Source organism: Bubalus kerabau, chromosome 3, assembly GCF_029407905.1.
Source record: "Bubalus kerabau isolate K-KA32 ecotype Philippines breed swamp buffalo chromosome 3, PCC_UOA_SB_1v2, whole genome shotgun sequence".
NCBI classification, from domain to species: Eukaryota; Metazoa; Chordata; class Mammalia; order Artiodactyla; family Bovidae; genus Bubalus; species Bubalus kerabau.
The window spans coordinates 20,014,880-20,028,384 of NC_073626.1; the positions used below are offsets into that span (position 1 = coordinate 20,014,880).

The 13,505-nt window shown below is 38.4% G+C and overlaps 1 protein-coding gene across 9 annotated transcripts in view; it reads left to right on the top strand.

Moving 5' to 3' along the window:
- CARMIL1 (capping protein regulator and myosin 1 linker 1) overlaps positions 1-13,505 on the top strand; it is a 321,864-nt gene that overhangs the window by 195,898 nt on the left and 112,461 nt on the right. For all 9 annotated transcript variants that reach the window (XM_055570803.1, XM_055570804.1, XM_055570809.1 and 6 more), the window contains one exon: positions 3,767-3,853. In XM_055570803.1, the coding sequence (XP_055426778.1) occupies positions 3,767-3,853 (87 nt within the window). The remainder of the gene's footprint in view (positions 1-3,766; positions 3,854-13,505) is intronic.

Below are 13,505 nucleotides of genomic sequence, written 5' to 3' on the forward strand. Positions count from 1 at the left end.
AATAGTTTTTGCCAGAAGTTAAAAAGTCTCTTCTGTCCTTTCTTAGTGGGGGATATGTTTTCTCCATGATCAGCTTCTTCCATGGCGCTATTTAGTAACTAACTTCAGGAAATACAAGGCAGGTGAATTTTTTTGTTTTTCCTAAGATTTTGGCTGCCAACCACTCTCAATTTATTCCTGTTGCTAAGACCCCATTTCTGAAGTCTGCCAAAGTGGAGGACTTTTTATCAAAAATGAATTCAGTTCTTTTATTTTTGAAAAACTGAACAGTAACTGACCTCATTTATGCCTTTCATTCCATTAGCATTTAGCAAGGGTATTTCTTAAAAGAGGAAATAGAATGTATTTATGATTTGTGGATGCCTAGGAAGCTGAAACAAAACATTTTGTCGAGAAAGGAGCTAGTAAAACTTAGTCTAGAATTAGAGGAAAAAATACTTTAACCAGACAGTCTTGTGTTTGAGCCTTTAGTCCTCTTTTACCTTTAATCCTGCTTTTTTAATTTAAAATAAATGATCAAACATGATTTTACTCACCTTTATTCTAACTTAGGAGCTTCGCCTTTTATTGCTTTCATTACTTAGGGTGTGATAGTTCTATTTCTAGAGAAAAGTAATATTGTATTATTTATTCCTTTTTGTCTGCCTTCCTTTTTAAAGGAAAGTTTCTGATTAAGGATTGAATAGAATGGTGGGTGTCCTTGCATTTGGTTGTAGGCATTTGCAGTTTTATGTGTTGAGTAGAGTTCCATGTACTATAGAGTAGGCTCTTATTAACTTTTTTTTATAAATGGGTGATTTTTATAAATTGGAGTATAATTGCTCTGCAATGTTGTGGTTGTCTCTGCCATGTATCAGCGTGAATCAGTCAAAATTATATACATTTCCCCTCCCTTTTAAGTCTCCCTCCATCACCACTCCAGCCCTCTAGATTGTCACAGGATGCCAGGCTGGGCTCCCTGAATTAAATAGCAGCTTCCTGCTAGTTATCAATTTTACACATGATGGTGTCCTTTCTTAATTTCTCCTATAGTTATCTGTTCTATACACGGTTGGTCAAAAAGTTTGTTCAGGGTTTTCTGTAAGATGTTATGGAAAAACCCAAAGGCACTTTTTGGTCAGCCCAATATAGGGTAGCGTGTATGTGTCAATCCCAATCTCTTAATTTATCTTCCCCTTTCCCCTTGCTGAATATACAGAAATTTTAAATTTTAATGAAGTCCAACTAATCGATGATGCCTTTCACGGACTGTGCCTTTAGTGTAGTATCTAACAAGTCATTGCCACCCAGTCATTTATAGATTTCCTCCTCTCTTATCTTCTGTACCTAAGTTTTCTGAAGTCACTTGTATTCAGTGAAGTATAATGTACATTCATAAAGGTCTGTAAATTCCAAGTTTAGGTCTTAGTGAATTTTTCCAAAGGGAATGCTGTCACGCAGCCACTATGAAGGTCAAGAAGTAGGACGTTATGAAAATGCACGGACTTGTCTGTGTATTCTGCCTTCTGTTATGATAGATTAGCTTTATTTATTCTGGAACTTCACCACTATAGAATTATACAATGCATACTCTTATATTTGGCTTCTTTTGCTTTTGGTTGTGGAAAGGTTTTTAATAATAGATTTATTATTTTCTTAGATAGGGGATGTTATTCTTAAGTAAGTTTTGCTAAGTTGTATTTTTCATAAGGATTTCTTCTGCAGTGATACATTTTTTGATCTGTAGATTTTTTTGTCTTACACCCTTTCTGTTCCATTTGTAGTGTCTGTAGGATCTCTTCTGGCGTTCTGTTTTCATTTCTGATTTTAATACTTTGATCCTTCTCTTTCTCTCTCTCTTAAAGTCTTGCTGGGATCTATTAATTTTATTTTTTAAGAACATACTTTGTTAGATTTATTTTATGACTGCTTTCTATTTAATTGAGGTCTTCCCTTTGTTATTTCTTTCCTTCTGTTTATGGAGATGAAATGGGGATTAATTTATTGTTGCTTTTTAGACATTGTGAGGTGGATACTTAAATTATTAGTTTACAGCTCTTCTTTATTCACTTGTGTATTTAGGACTATAGACTTCACTCTAAGCATGGCTTGAATTGTATACCCCAATTTTTTTTTTTTTTATTAAATTCTATTTTATTTAACTTTACAATATTGTATTGGTTTTGCCATATATCAAAATGAATCTGCCACAGGTATACATGTGTTCCCCATCCTGAACCCTCCTCCCTCCCCATACCATCCCTCTAGGTCGTCCCAGTGCACCGGCCCCAAGCATCCAGTATCGTCCATCGAACCTGGACTGGCAACTCGTTTCATATATGATATTATACAAATTTCAATGCCATTCTCCCAAATTATCCCACCCTCTCCCTCTCCCACAGAGTCCTAAAGACTGTTCTATACATCGTCTCTTTTGCTGTCTCGTATACAGGGTTATTATTACCCTCTTTCTAAATTCCATATATATGCGTTAGTATACTGTATTGGTGTTTTTCTTTCTGGCTTACTTCACTCTGTATAATAGGCTCCAGTTATTGAATTGTATACCCAAATTTTGATGTCTTAATTTAAAATATTTAAATCAATTCATTTTATAAGAATGTATTGACTAAATATCAGACCTCTTCCCTCTTTGTAGTTAACACTATGGTTTAGCATATTCAAATCTCTAGACATACTTTTAATTAAAAAACCTTTTTAACAGTACTTAATTCAGTGATTGTCAGACTTGTTTGGGAAATGCTGTGGGAGATAGGCAGGGTCTCCCAGTACCTGCCATCCTTGGGGAAACACCCATCTAGAGGCTTAATCAAGCTGAATGACGTTTAGTTTATTTCTAGAGTAGTACTTATTACTTGATAAAATTTATATTTAATTTGGGGTTATGTGATAGGCAGCAGGTAGCACGGTAGTTCCTTACCGTGGGTAAGGAGAGAACTGGGGTCTGAGAACCAGTCTATGGGACCTTACAGTTAATACTGTTTTAGGATGTTTCTCAAAACATGCCCCTGGGGAGGTCATAACTCAGGTGAAGCAGGGGGTTGGTTGAAGGCCCTGTAGGACATACATTGATTGTTTATCTGTTACTTACTTCCTCCCAGAAAAGAGTCTACACTTACTGTAATCCTTAGGTGAGTGAGGGAGTTTTCACAATCTCACACCCTGATCATTAAATTTAGAGACCACTTGATTTTTAATACTGTAAATTCCTTGGGTGTTATTTTATGTTTCCAAACCTACCTTCAAGAAGGTAGGTTAAAACATGCTCTGATGCTTTGTCTAAAGTTGTTAGCTGAAAGCCAATTCAATACTGAAATTCATCTGCTTAAAGTAAAGCTGTTATCTGAATAATGCCACATTGTTTTTCTTGACAATAATTAAATAGTATGCATCCGCTCACCCAGAAGAGTGATCAACTCATTAAGACAGAGGTTAAAAAGGAAAGGAGAGGGGGAAATTACATCACTCTTTCCAAGACTATTTGCATTTGAAATAGCACTCTGAAGAGAGGATAACACTTTGTCCAAAGAAAAGCATCTCTAATGGTAAAGTTTTGATAATTATTATGCCTTTCTCTTACCCTAGCTAGGAGAGAAAGTAAAGGAGGCGTGATAGTAGATGACTAGAAAACAACTAACATTAGGAAAAACAGGCACTTAAACTGGAATCAAACTTAATTTTCAGGCATTGTAAAACAAATGCAATGTTAAAAGTTGCATTTAAACTTAGAAATTCTAACGATCCCTTTCTTTCCTTCCTTTCTCAGGTGTGTCCTCTTTAAGCATTCAATTTGCCAAACTCCCAAAGGGATTAAAGCATTTAAATTTGTCTAAAACCTCATTGTCACCTAAAGGTACAGTATATCTTACTTAACTTTATTTACTTAACTTTGTATTGATAATGTATTTACTGCCCCATGCTTCCTATTACATGGTTAGAATTATTACTCAGTTATGTATCTGCCTTTAATAATGTCATTGATCCTTGAACAGTGTGGTTTGAACTGCCGGATCCACTTACATGTGGTTATTTTTCAGTAGTAAATGCTGCAGTACTGCATGATCCACAGTTAGTTCAATCTGCAGAAGTGGAGGAACTGTGGATGCAGAGAGCTGGCAATTAGTTATGTGCAGTTTAATCCTCGTGTTGTTCAGGGGTCAACTGTATGTGTATTGTAATACTCTGGCAGTTTCAAAGTAAAGAAATTATCTGATTCAAATTCTGGTGTTCTAAAGTGAAATGCTTTCATAATGGAGAATAATCTGAATGTCCACATGCAGTCTTCAACTTTTTCAGCTTTGAGTTGTGGTCCTGCCTCCTGTTCCTAAAGGCAGCTGTTTGTGTTGTGTTGTTGTTGTTTTGTTTTTGATTTAGCAATTTTTTTTTTTAAATAAAATATAGTTGACTTACAACACTCTGTTAGTTCCAAGAGCATAAGATAGTGGTTTGATATTTCTGTATATTCAGTTTAGTTGCTCAGTTGTGTCCAACTTTTTGCAACCCCATGGACTTCAGCACACCAGGCTTCCCTGTCCATCACCAGCTCCCAGAGCTTGCTCAAACTTATGTCCATCAAGTCCGTGATACCCTCCAACTATCTCATCCTCTGTCATCCCCTTCTCCTTCCTCCTTCCATCTTTCCCAGCATCAGGGTCTTTTCTAGTGAGTCAGTTCTTTGCATCAGGTGGCCAAAGTATTGGAGCTTCAGCATCAGTCCTTCCAGTGAATATTCAGGACTGATTTCCTCTAGGATGGACTGGTTTGATCTTGAAGTCCCAGGGACTCTCAAGAGTCTTCTCCAACCCCACAGTTCAAAAGCATCAATTCTTTGGTGCTAATGACTATTGGAAAAACCATAGCTTTGACTAGATGGACCGTTGTTGGCAAAGTAATGTCTCTGCTTTTTAATATGCTGTCTACATTGGTCATAGCTTTTCTTCCAAGGAGCACGCGTCTTTTAATTTCATGGCTGCAGTCACCATCTGCAGTGATTTTGGAGCCCAAGAAAATAAAGTCTGTCACTGTCACTGTTTCCATTGTTTCCCCATCTATTTGCCATGAAGTGATGGGACTGGATGCCATGATAATCGTTTTCTGCATGTTGAGTTTTAAGCCAACTTTTTCACTCTCCTCTTTCACTTTCATCAAGAGGTTTTTTAGTTCCTTTTTGCTTTCTTCCATAAGGGTGGTGTCATCTGCATATCTGAGGTTATTAACATTTCTACCAGCAATCTTGATTCCAGCTTGTGCTTCATCCAGCCTGGCCTTTCACATGATGTACTCTGCATATAAGTTAAATAAGCAGGGTGACAATATACAGCCTTGATATACTCCTTTCTCGATTTGGAACCAGTCTGTTGTTCCATGTCCAGTTCTAACTGTTGCTTCTTGACCTGCATACAGATTTCTCAGGAGGCACCCCATCTCTTGAAGAATTTTCCACAGTTGGTTGTGATCTACACAGTCAAAAGCTTTGGCGTAATCAATAAAGCAGAAGTTTTTCTGGAATTCTCTTGCTTTTTCTATGATCCAACGGATGTTGGCCATTTGATCTCTGGTTCCTCTGCCTTTGCTGAATCCACCTTGAACATCTGGAAGCACATGGTTCATGTTCTGTTGAAGCCTGGCTTGGAGAATTTTGAGCATTACTTTACTAGTGTGTGAGATGAGTGCAATTGTGTGGTAGTTTGAACATTCTTTGGCATTGCCTTTCTTTGGGATTGGAATGAAAACTGACCTTTTCCAGTCCTGTGGCCATTGCTGAGTTTTCCAAATTTGCTGGCATACTGAGTGCAGCACTTTCATAGCATCATCTTTTAGGATTTGAAAGAGCTCAACTGGAATTCCATCACCTCCGTTAGCTTTGTTCATAGTGATGCTTCCTAAGGCCCACTTGATTTCGCTTTCCAGGATATCTGGCTCTGAGTGAGTGGTCACACCATCGTTATTATCTGGGTCATGAAGATCTTTTTTGTATAGTTCTTCTATGTGCTCTTGCCACCTCTTCTTAACATCCTCTGCTTCTGTTAGGTCCATACTGTTTCTGTCCTTTATTGAGCCCATCTTTGCATGAAATGTTCCCTTGGTGTCTCTAGTTTTTCTTGAAGAGATCTCTAGTCTTTCCCCTCCTATTGTTCTCCTCTATTTCTTTGCATTGATTCTGTATCTTACCAAATGATTACTACTAGCTGTGTTTTTCTTGGTTCATCCTTGGAAAGACTTCTTTGCTATCACACTCGCCCTGCCCCCCCACACACATACACCGGTCAGATGGACTGTCTATTGTACAGAAAATGGCTGGGCCTAACGGCAGTTACAATCATCGCTTTTGCTGTACCTGCTCTATTTCCTGTCTTGGAAGTTGCCTTTCTTTCCCCAGGTTCTTTCCTGACTCCACTCACCATCCTCCCATTTTTTTCTGTTCTGTTCTTATTTTGCTATATTATCACGTTTATAACACTACTACTAATAATTGAAATCTTCCTGCATACATCATGCCTTTGAAAAGTTTTTCTTTCATCTTGTATTGGAAAAATCTCCATTCTTCCTTCTGTGTTTCTCTGTATGTCTCCTTTACTACTCACACAAAACATGTCACTTCTGATATTTCTGGTCACCAGGTATGTGGACGTTTCCCCCCCACACCAGGCAGTTCTCTGCAACACCAGCTGGGTATCCTATAATTCAGCTCAGTATCTACCTGGAGATGATGTCAGATCCCACAAGTTAAGGGCTCTGTCCCACAAGACTGTTATGCCCCCAACACCCTCCTCTCCCTCCATGCCCTTTACATGCCTAGTGACAAGCCCAGGTTATCAGAGGTTCTGAAGTCTCTCTCCTTGAATTTGATTAATTTGCTAGAGGGGTTCACAGAACTCAGGGAAGCACTTATTACACTTACTAGTTTATTTTTTTATTATTATTATTATTTTTTAAATATTAATTTATTTATTTTACTTGGAGGTTAATTACTTTACAATATTGTATTGGTTTTGCCATATATCAACATGAATCCGCCACAGGTATACACGTGTTCCCCATCCTGAACCCCCCTCCCCCTCCCTCCCCGTACTTACTAGTTTATTAAGGGTAAAGGATCCAGATGATGAACAGCCAGAAGAAGAGATCCACAGGGTGAGGACTGGCAGGGTACCAAGCACAGGAGCTTCTGTTCCTGTGGATTTGGGGCATGTCACCCTCCATGTGTGGATGTGTTCATCAACCTGGAAGCTCGCAGAAGCTCTCCAGAACCCATGGTATGTTTATGGAGGCCTTATCACGTAGGCATGATCAATTATTAACTGCATTTCCAGGCCCTCTCCTCTTTGTGCAGAAGTGTTGGTGGGTGGGAGTGGGGATGGAATTCCAAGCTTCTCACTGTGGCTTTGTCTTTCTGAGGACCAGTCCCCATTCAGAAGCCCACCAGTGTTGCTGCATTAGAACAAAAGATGCTCCTACTGCTCTTATCACTTACTAATTTATAGGAGTTTTGGGAACCCTGAGTCAGGGTCAAAGACAAATATCAGAACAAGGGATGTTTCTAGTGTTCTTATCGCCCAGGAAATTACAAGGGTTTGAGGAGCTCTGTGCCAGGAACCGGCAAGAGGGGCAGAGACCAATACGTATTTTCTCTTATGTCGCACATCCCCAAATATTTTCAGAGGGCTTCAATATATTTTATAAAACCCTCATCTGTGATCATCTCTTCTGACATGTCTTCCCTATTCCTGAGGCTTCAACAGAATCACTTACTCTTTCCTTTGTGTCACTTCTAGATCATATCTAACATCATTGTATGAATTTCATGTTTTCCCTACGAGAAGGGGGCTCTCTGCCACACGTGTGTGTTTCTTGTCTCCATCTCTCCAACACCTGACATAGTGGTGTTACCCACCCAGTGTGTGTGTTAAATGAAAGTTTCTTGAGTAATTTGCCACTCCTTAACATATGACTGTCTTTTGAGGACAGTATGTGTAGTGATTGCCAGTTCTCCAGCAGATTGTCTAGGCTTGAGTCCTAACATTTTTACTTAACTACAAATACATTAATACATCTCAGTCCCTTGGTTCCTTAGCAATCTCATTTATAATATGGAAGTTTGAGTCTCTACTTCATCAGAGGTGGTGGGATTAAATGGGTTAAAATGCATAATGTCATTTTTGCCACAGAGTGGCATGTTGTCCCTGCCACCATCATCTTCCTCCTTCCCTTCCTTCTCTTTCCTTCCTCCCTTCCATCATATAATGTTTTTCCATCATGTATTTTTATATGTTCCTATTTTGCCCAGGACAACCTCAGTGTCCCCACCCACAAATCTGGTGAATTAGTGCTCCTCTTGGAAGATTCAGCTTCTATCTCCTTTTCTCTTTGAAGTCCTTCTCAGACAACCTCCTCTCACCACCTCCTGCAGAACTAGATGCCCCTTTCTCTGCATGCCATAGCACTTTGTGAATCCCTCAACTTTAGCACATTTCTCACTGTATTTTGGTTGTGTCCTAGCCTGGAAGGTTCTAGCTGGCAAGGGTCTTGTGTCCTTCATTGCCGTGTCCCTGGCACCTGGCACTGCATGTTCTCACTGACTGTGTCGTGGGTGAGTGGGTAAAGCAAAGTGGTCCCGGAATGGTTTACTATCCATCCGTTCCTACTTTATTCCAACCGTGTAGTCACAGTGAGTGAGTTGAAATTTGGGTTAGTTCCATTCATGCCATGATTGTATCCACATGTTTAAGATGAAGGGACAAAAGTAACTTTCCAAAGGGAAACAATTCACCAGGAAGCCAGTGTTTTCTGTCCTGATGCCTAAAGCCATCTACAGATCTGAAAGCTAAGGTGTAGTCCCTTTCTGTTATCAGTGTTCTACATCAGCAAATCAATTTTATAAAAACCCTTTTCCTGATGATTATCAGTGCATTACATATTATGGTACAGACTTCGAAGATTCTGAAAAGTATAACTAAGAAAGCAAAAACTACTTGCAATATGAGTACCAAGTCAATACAAGATTGTCACTGTTGACACTTTGGTATTTGTTCTTCTGCACTGTTTTGTGTCTGTAAGTAGTTTTTTTTAATATAAATATCTACAAAACCACACACATGTATATATGTGATTATACTATTTTATAATATGTGATTACTGTTTCATAAACTTCTTCGCCTATCCCCCATGGTAAATTGTGATCACTTGTGTCAGTAAACACTTGGTCACTTTTAGTGCTATGTGATAGCCCAGTGTATGCAAAATGTCCCCTCACTTATGCACATAATCTAATATTGTACATTTAGACCATTTTAAATTCTTCAATAGTGCAAAACATCCTAATATGACATCTATATCTAATCACCAGTCATGAGTTAATTTCTTCTTTATGATAAAATTCTTGTAAGTAGAATTGTGAGGTCAAAGTTTGTATCATTTTTTAAAAGCTGTTTCTGATATGTGTTGTTAAGTTTGTCCTCCAAATATTTTGTACAATCCTCTTTATACTCTCACCATCAGTGGATATTATTCTTTCTTTTTTATTGTTTATCAAGCATATGAACACAAGTGTTCTGATATTTTAATTTTAGTTTCTTCAGTTATTGCTTAGTTGGCTTTTCCCCCTTGTTCCTTAGTCACTTATATTTCTTTTGGAGGAAGTTGCTAGGTCCCCTCCTTTGTTACTCTTCTATTTAAAGGGTAAATTTTTTTCTTGTAAAATCATGTGTCACGTGCTTCATAAGTCTAACTCTTTTTTAAGGTAGAGGTTTTTTTTTTTCTAACTTGATATTTAATATATTTGTTCATTATTATTACTAGAAGACAGACAGAGGGATGTAACAATCTTTGATCCTTCTGAAGGCAAGCTTGGGTCCTGAGGTACCTGAGAGATGCCCTGTCCCTCCCAGTGATGGGAGTGGGCAGGTTCTTCAGCTTCCTCTGAATCAAGACAGCCCCACATCCACCCTTTACAAATGAAGATCCACACCTTTATCTCTTTTCTGCAATAAAATATGTTTGAGAATTAATATTGTTTTATAACATGTGACCCAAAGAATTTTAAGTCATCCTTCCTAGGATGTATATCTTGAAATGTTGCCTTTTAAAAAATTGATTTCTTAAAGGTTTTCAGTATTCTTGCAGACTGTCACAAAGGATCTGAAAGGTCTGTGGATTTAAAATAACTCAGATTAAATTGCACTTTTAAACTTGTGCTGAATTTGACTAACTTATTTTATTTCTGTGAAAACATTTATATTCATGACTCCATAATTCAAGGCAGATTTTTTTTTTTTAAATCTCCCCATGACATCCACACTGTGTCCAAATATCCTTTCTCTTCCTCAGATGTGAGCTAAGTGATAGTTTTCTGGATTTCTAGTAAATGTCCTGCTGGTTGCCAGATTATGTCAGTGCAGGGCCATCTGGTACCACCTTTTTCCAGCTGTAAACACTCCAATAATAAATATGAAGAATGGTCAAAATCACTAGATAGCCAGAATTGAGAATAGCATGAAAACTTGTGTGTAGTTTGGGTTGGAAGAGCCCTGATTCTTTCCATCTTATATTTTTGTAATTTCCTGCCATTACTGTGCTTATTAACCCAGGCCTCATGTGGAATGGGCTCAAGAGGTAGGGGAGGAAATCCTTCATTCTGTCTCAGTAGCTTGAAGCTGAGCTGATAACACAATTCTCTCCCAATTCTAATCAGACATTGGCCAACTGCCAAGCACCCATATTTGTCAAGGAGTGTTTTGCTGTCAAGACTAATTTCACCTTCTAATTTCAGAATTTATTTATTGAGTTTTTTTATACCTCACTAAGGACATAATTTTAAAAATTATTTTCTTGATGAAAGTCTGATGTTTTCCAAGTGTTTTAGACTCAATTATGCCATTACAAAATACATTGATACTACCAGTAGCAGACAAATTTAAGGAAGTTGGTCATTTGAACGATCATAGAAGTTACCTCCAGAAATCAACGTTTTCTAGAGGCTATCGCGAGTTCCTTTTTTTTTAACAGTATCAAATCTCCACCTCCTTCACTGCCAAGCCCTTGGCTCTTACTTCTCTGATAGTATTCAGTTCACTTCAGTCACTCAGTCATGTCTGACTCTTTGCAACCACGTGGACTGCAGCACATCAGGCCTCCCTATCCATTACCAACTCCCAGAGCTTGCTCAAACTCATGTCCATCGAGTTGGAGATGCCATCCAACCATCTCATCCTCTGTCATCCCCTTCTCCTCCTGCCTTCAGTCTTTCCCAGCATCAGAGTCTTTTCCAATGAGTCAGTTCTTCGCATCAGGTGGCCAAAGTATTGGAGCTTCAGCTTCAGCATCAGTCCTTCCAATTAATATTCAGGACTGATTTCCTTTAGGATTGACTAGTTTGATCTCCTTGCAGTCCCAGGGACTCTCAAAAGTCTTCTCCAACACCATAGTTCAAAAGCATCAATTCTTCGGTACTCAACTTTTTTAGGGTCCAACTCTCACATCCATACATGACTACCAGAAAAAACATAGCTTTGACTAGACAGACCTTTGTTGGCAAAGTAATCTTTCTGCTTTTTAATATGTTCTCTAGATTGGTCATAGTTTTTTTCCCAAGGAACAAGCATCTTTTAATTTCATGGCTGCAGTCACCATCTGCAGTGATTTTGGAGCCCAAGAAAATAAAGTCTGTCACTGTTTCCACTGTTTCCCCATCTATTTGCCATGAAGTCATGGGGCCGGATGCCATGATAATTGTTTTTTGAATGTTGAGTTTTAAGCCAGCTGTTTCAGTCTCCTCTTTCACTTTCATCAAGAGGCTCTTTGGTTCCTCTTTGCTTCCTGCTGTAAGGGCCGTAAGGGTGGTGTCATCTGCATATCTGAGGTTATTGCTGTTTCTCCCAGCAGTCTTGATTCCAGCTTGTGCTTCATCCAGCCTGACATTTCACATGATGTGCTCTGCATATAAGTTAAATAAGCAGGGTGACAATATGCAGCTTTGATAATACTGACCTCACTAAATTGTGATTATTCAACTGTCTCTGTTTCCTACTGTATGGCCTTTGAGAGGGTGAATTATTCTCTGAGTCTCAAAAGCCCATGCGTGCTATACAGTAGCCTTTAAATAAAGATTTGTTGCATTGAATAAATCCTTGCATAGCACTGGCTTTTCATCCTGGAATTTATTTAGCTTCTTTCCTGATGGTCTTTGAATTTTCTGAGGGCAAAGAATGGGTCTTATTTACACATACCTCCCAATCTCCAGCATTTTATAAACATGTTATGAGCACTTAATAAATGCTGAGTTGATGGCCCAAGAAATTCTTGCATGTATTTAAGTAAACTATTTTCCCTTCTGTGTCTTGAAGTCTTCTCTATACAAACCCAGATGCACACTTACCATCAAGAAATGGCTCAGTAGCCTTTATCAGACGCACACTGGAGTTGGTTCTTTGTACCTCTCCAAAGCTGAAGGATAAGATAATAACCTCTTCATCAGTGCCACACATTCTAAACTTGGAGCAGAGAACTGCTCTCACGTGGGGCTGTACTTGTAATGCTCAGCTTTTTTCTTTTTTTTCTTGAAGTGCCTCTTGGGGTTCTGCACTCATGAGCAATTTTGGCCTGACCCTTGCCCCTTATCTGATGAAGAAATTATCCATGTCTGGACAAAAACCCCATCCCCTATTTTAGGTGGCTAAGACAGCCTGGGATTTTCAAGAAGAATTTTAGTGAAAAAGAAAAACAAAATGATTTATAATAGTATACCCAATTGAGAAATAGTTTTATTTCCAAAATGCACGATTTGGAACAATGGACTTTGAGTAGAAACAGAAAAAGCATTGCAGTATCCCACATGCCTGTTATCTAAAGAATAATCATCAGTAATAATTGTGTGTATTGACCTCTTTAAATCTCAGGAAGGGAACCGTCCTTTCTGGGCTTGCATTTTAAAGTGTCCTGATGAAAATCTACCTACCACAAGGTGCTAAAAGGCCTATTTCAGTTCCTATTACCCAGAGATAGTAGACCATACCTCTCTCTTTGCAGAGCAATCTTGCCTCCTCATATTCATCCATTTATGTTAGAGTTGACTTGAATCATTTATGTTATTTTATATAAATAGTGTGTAGAGTAATAATTATCAGCTTTTCCTTTTGATTGCTTGTTCCATTGTGTACAGAGCATTTTCTCTTTGTAAAGTCTGTTTCAATCTAAATTTTGCCTTGAATATAATGCATTAGGCAGAGCAGTACATTCCTAGATTAACTTCCACATACTTTCAGTAGTCTAAAGTATCTGACTCTGAATCTGCATCCTTTTAATACTGTACATTAAGGCAAGAATCACCTGGCAGGATTGAGAAAGGGATAAAAATGATCAGTTAGATTGTTTGCGTCATTCTAAGACTTCAAAGTAAAATCTTCTCCCTCCACACCATTAGAAGTGGAGCAGAATGAAGCTGATTCCATTTCATTCTCCTCCTCCTCAGTGAGTTGGTTGTCTGTGACTGACTAACCTGTTCTTCTTGA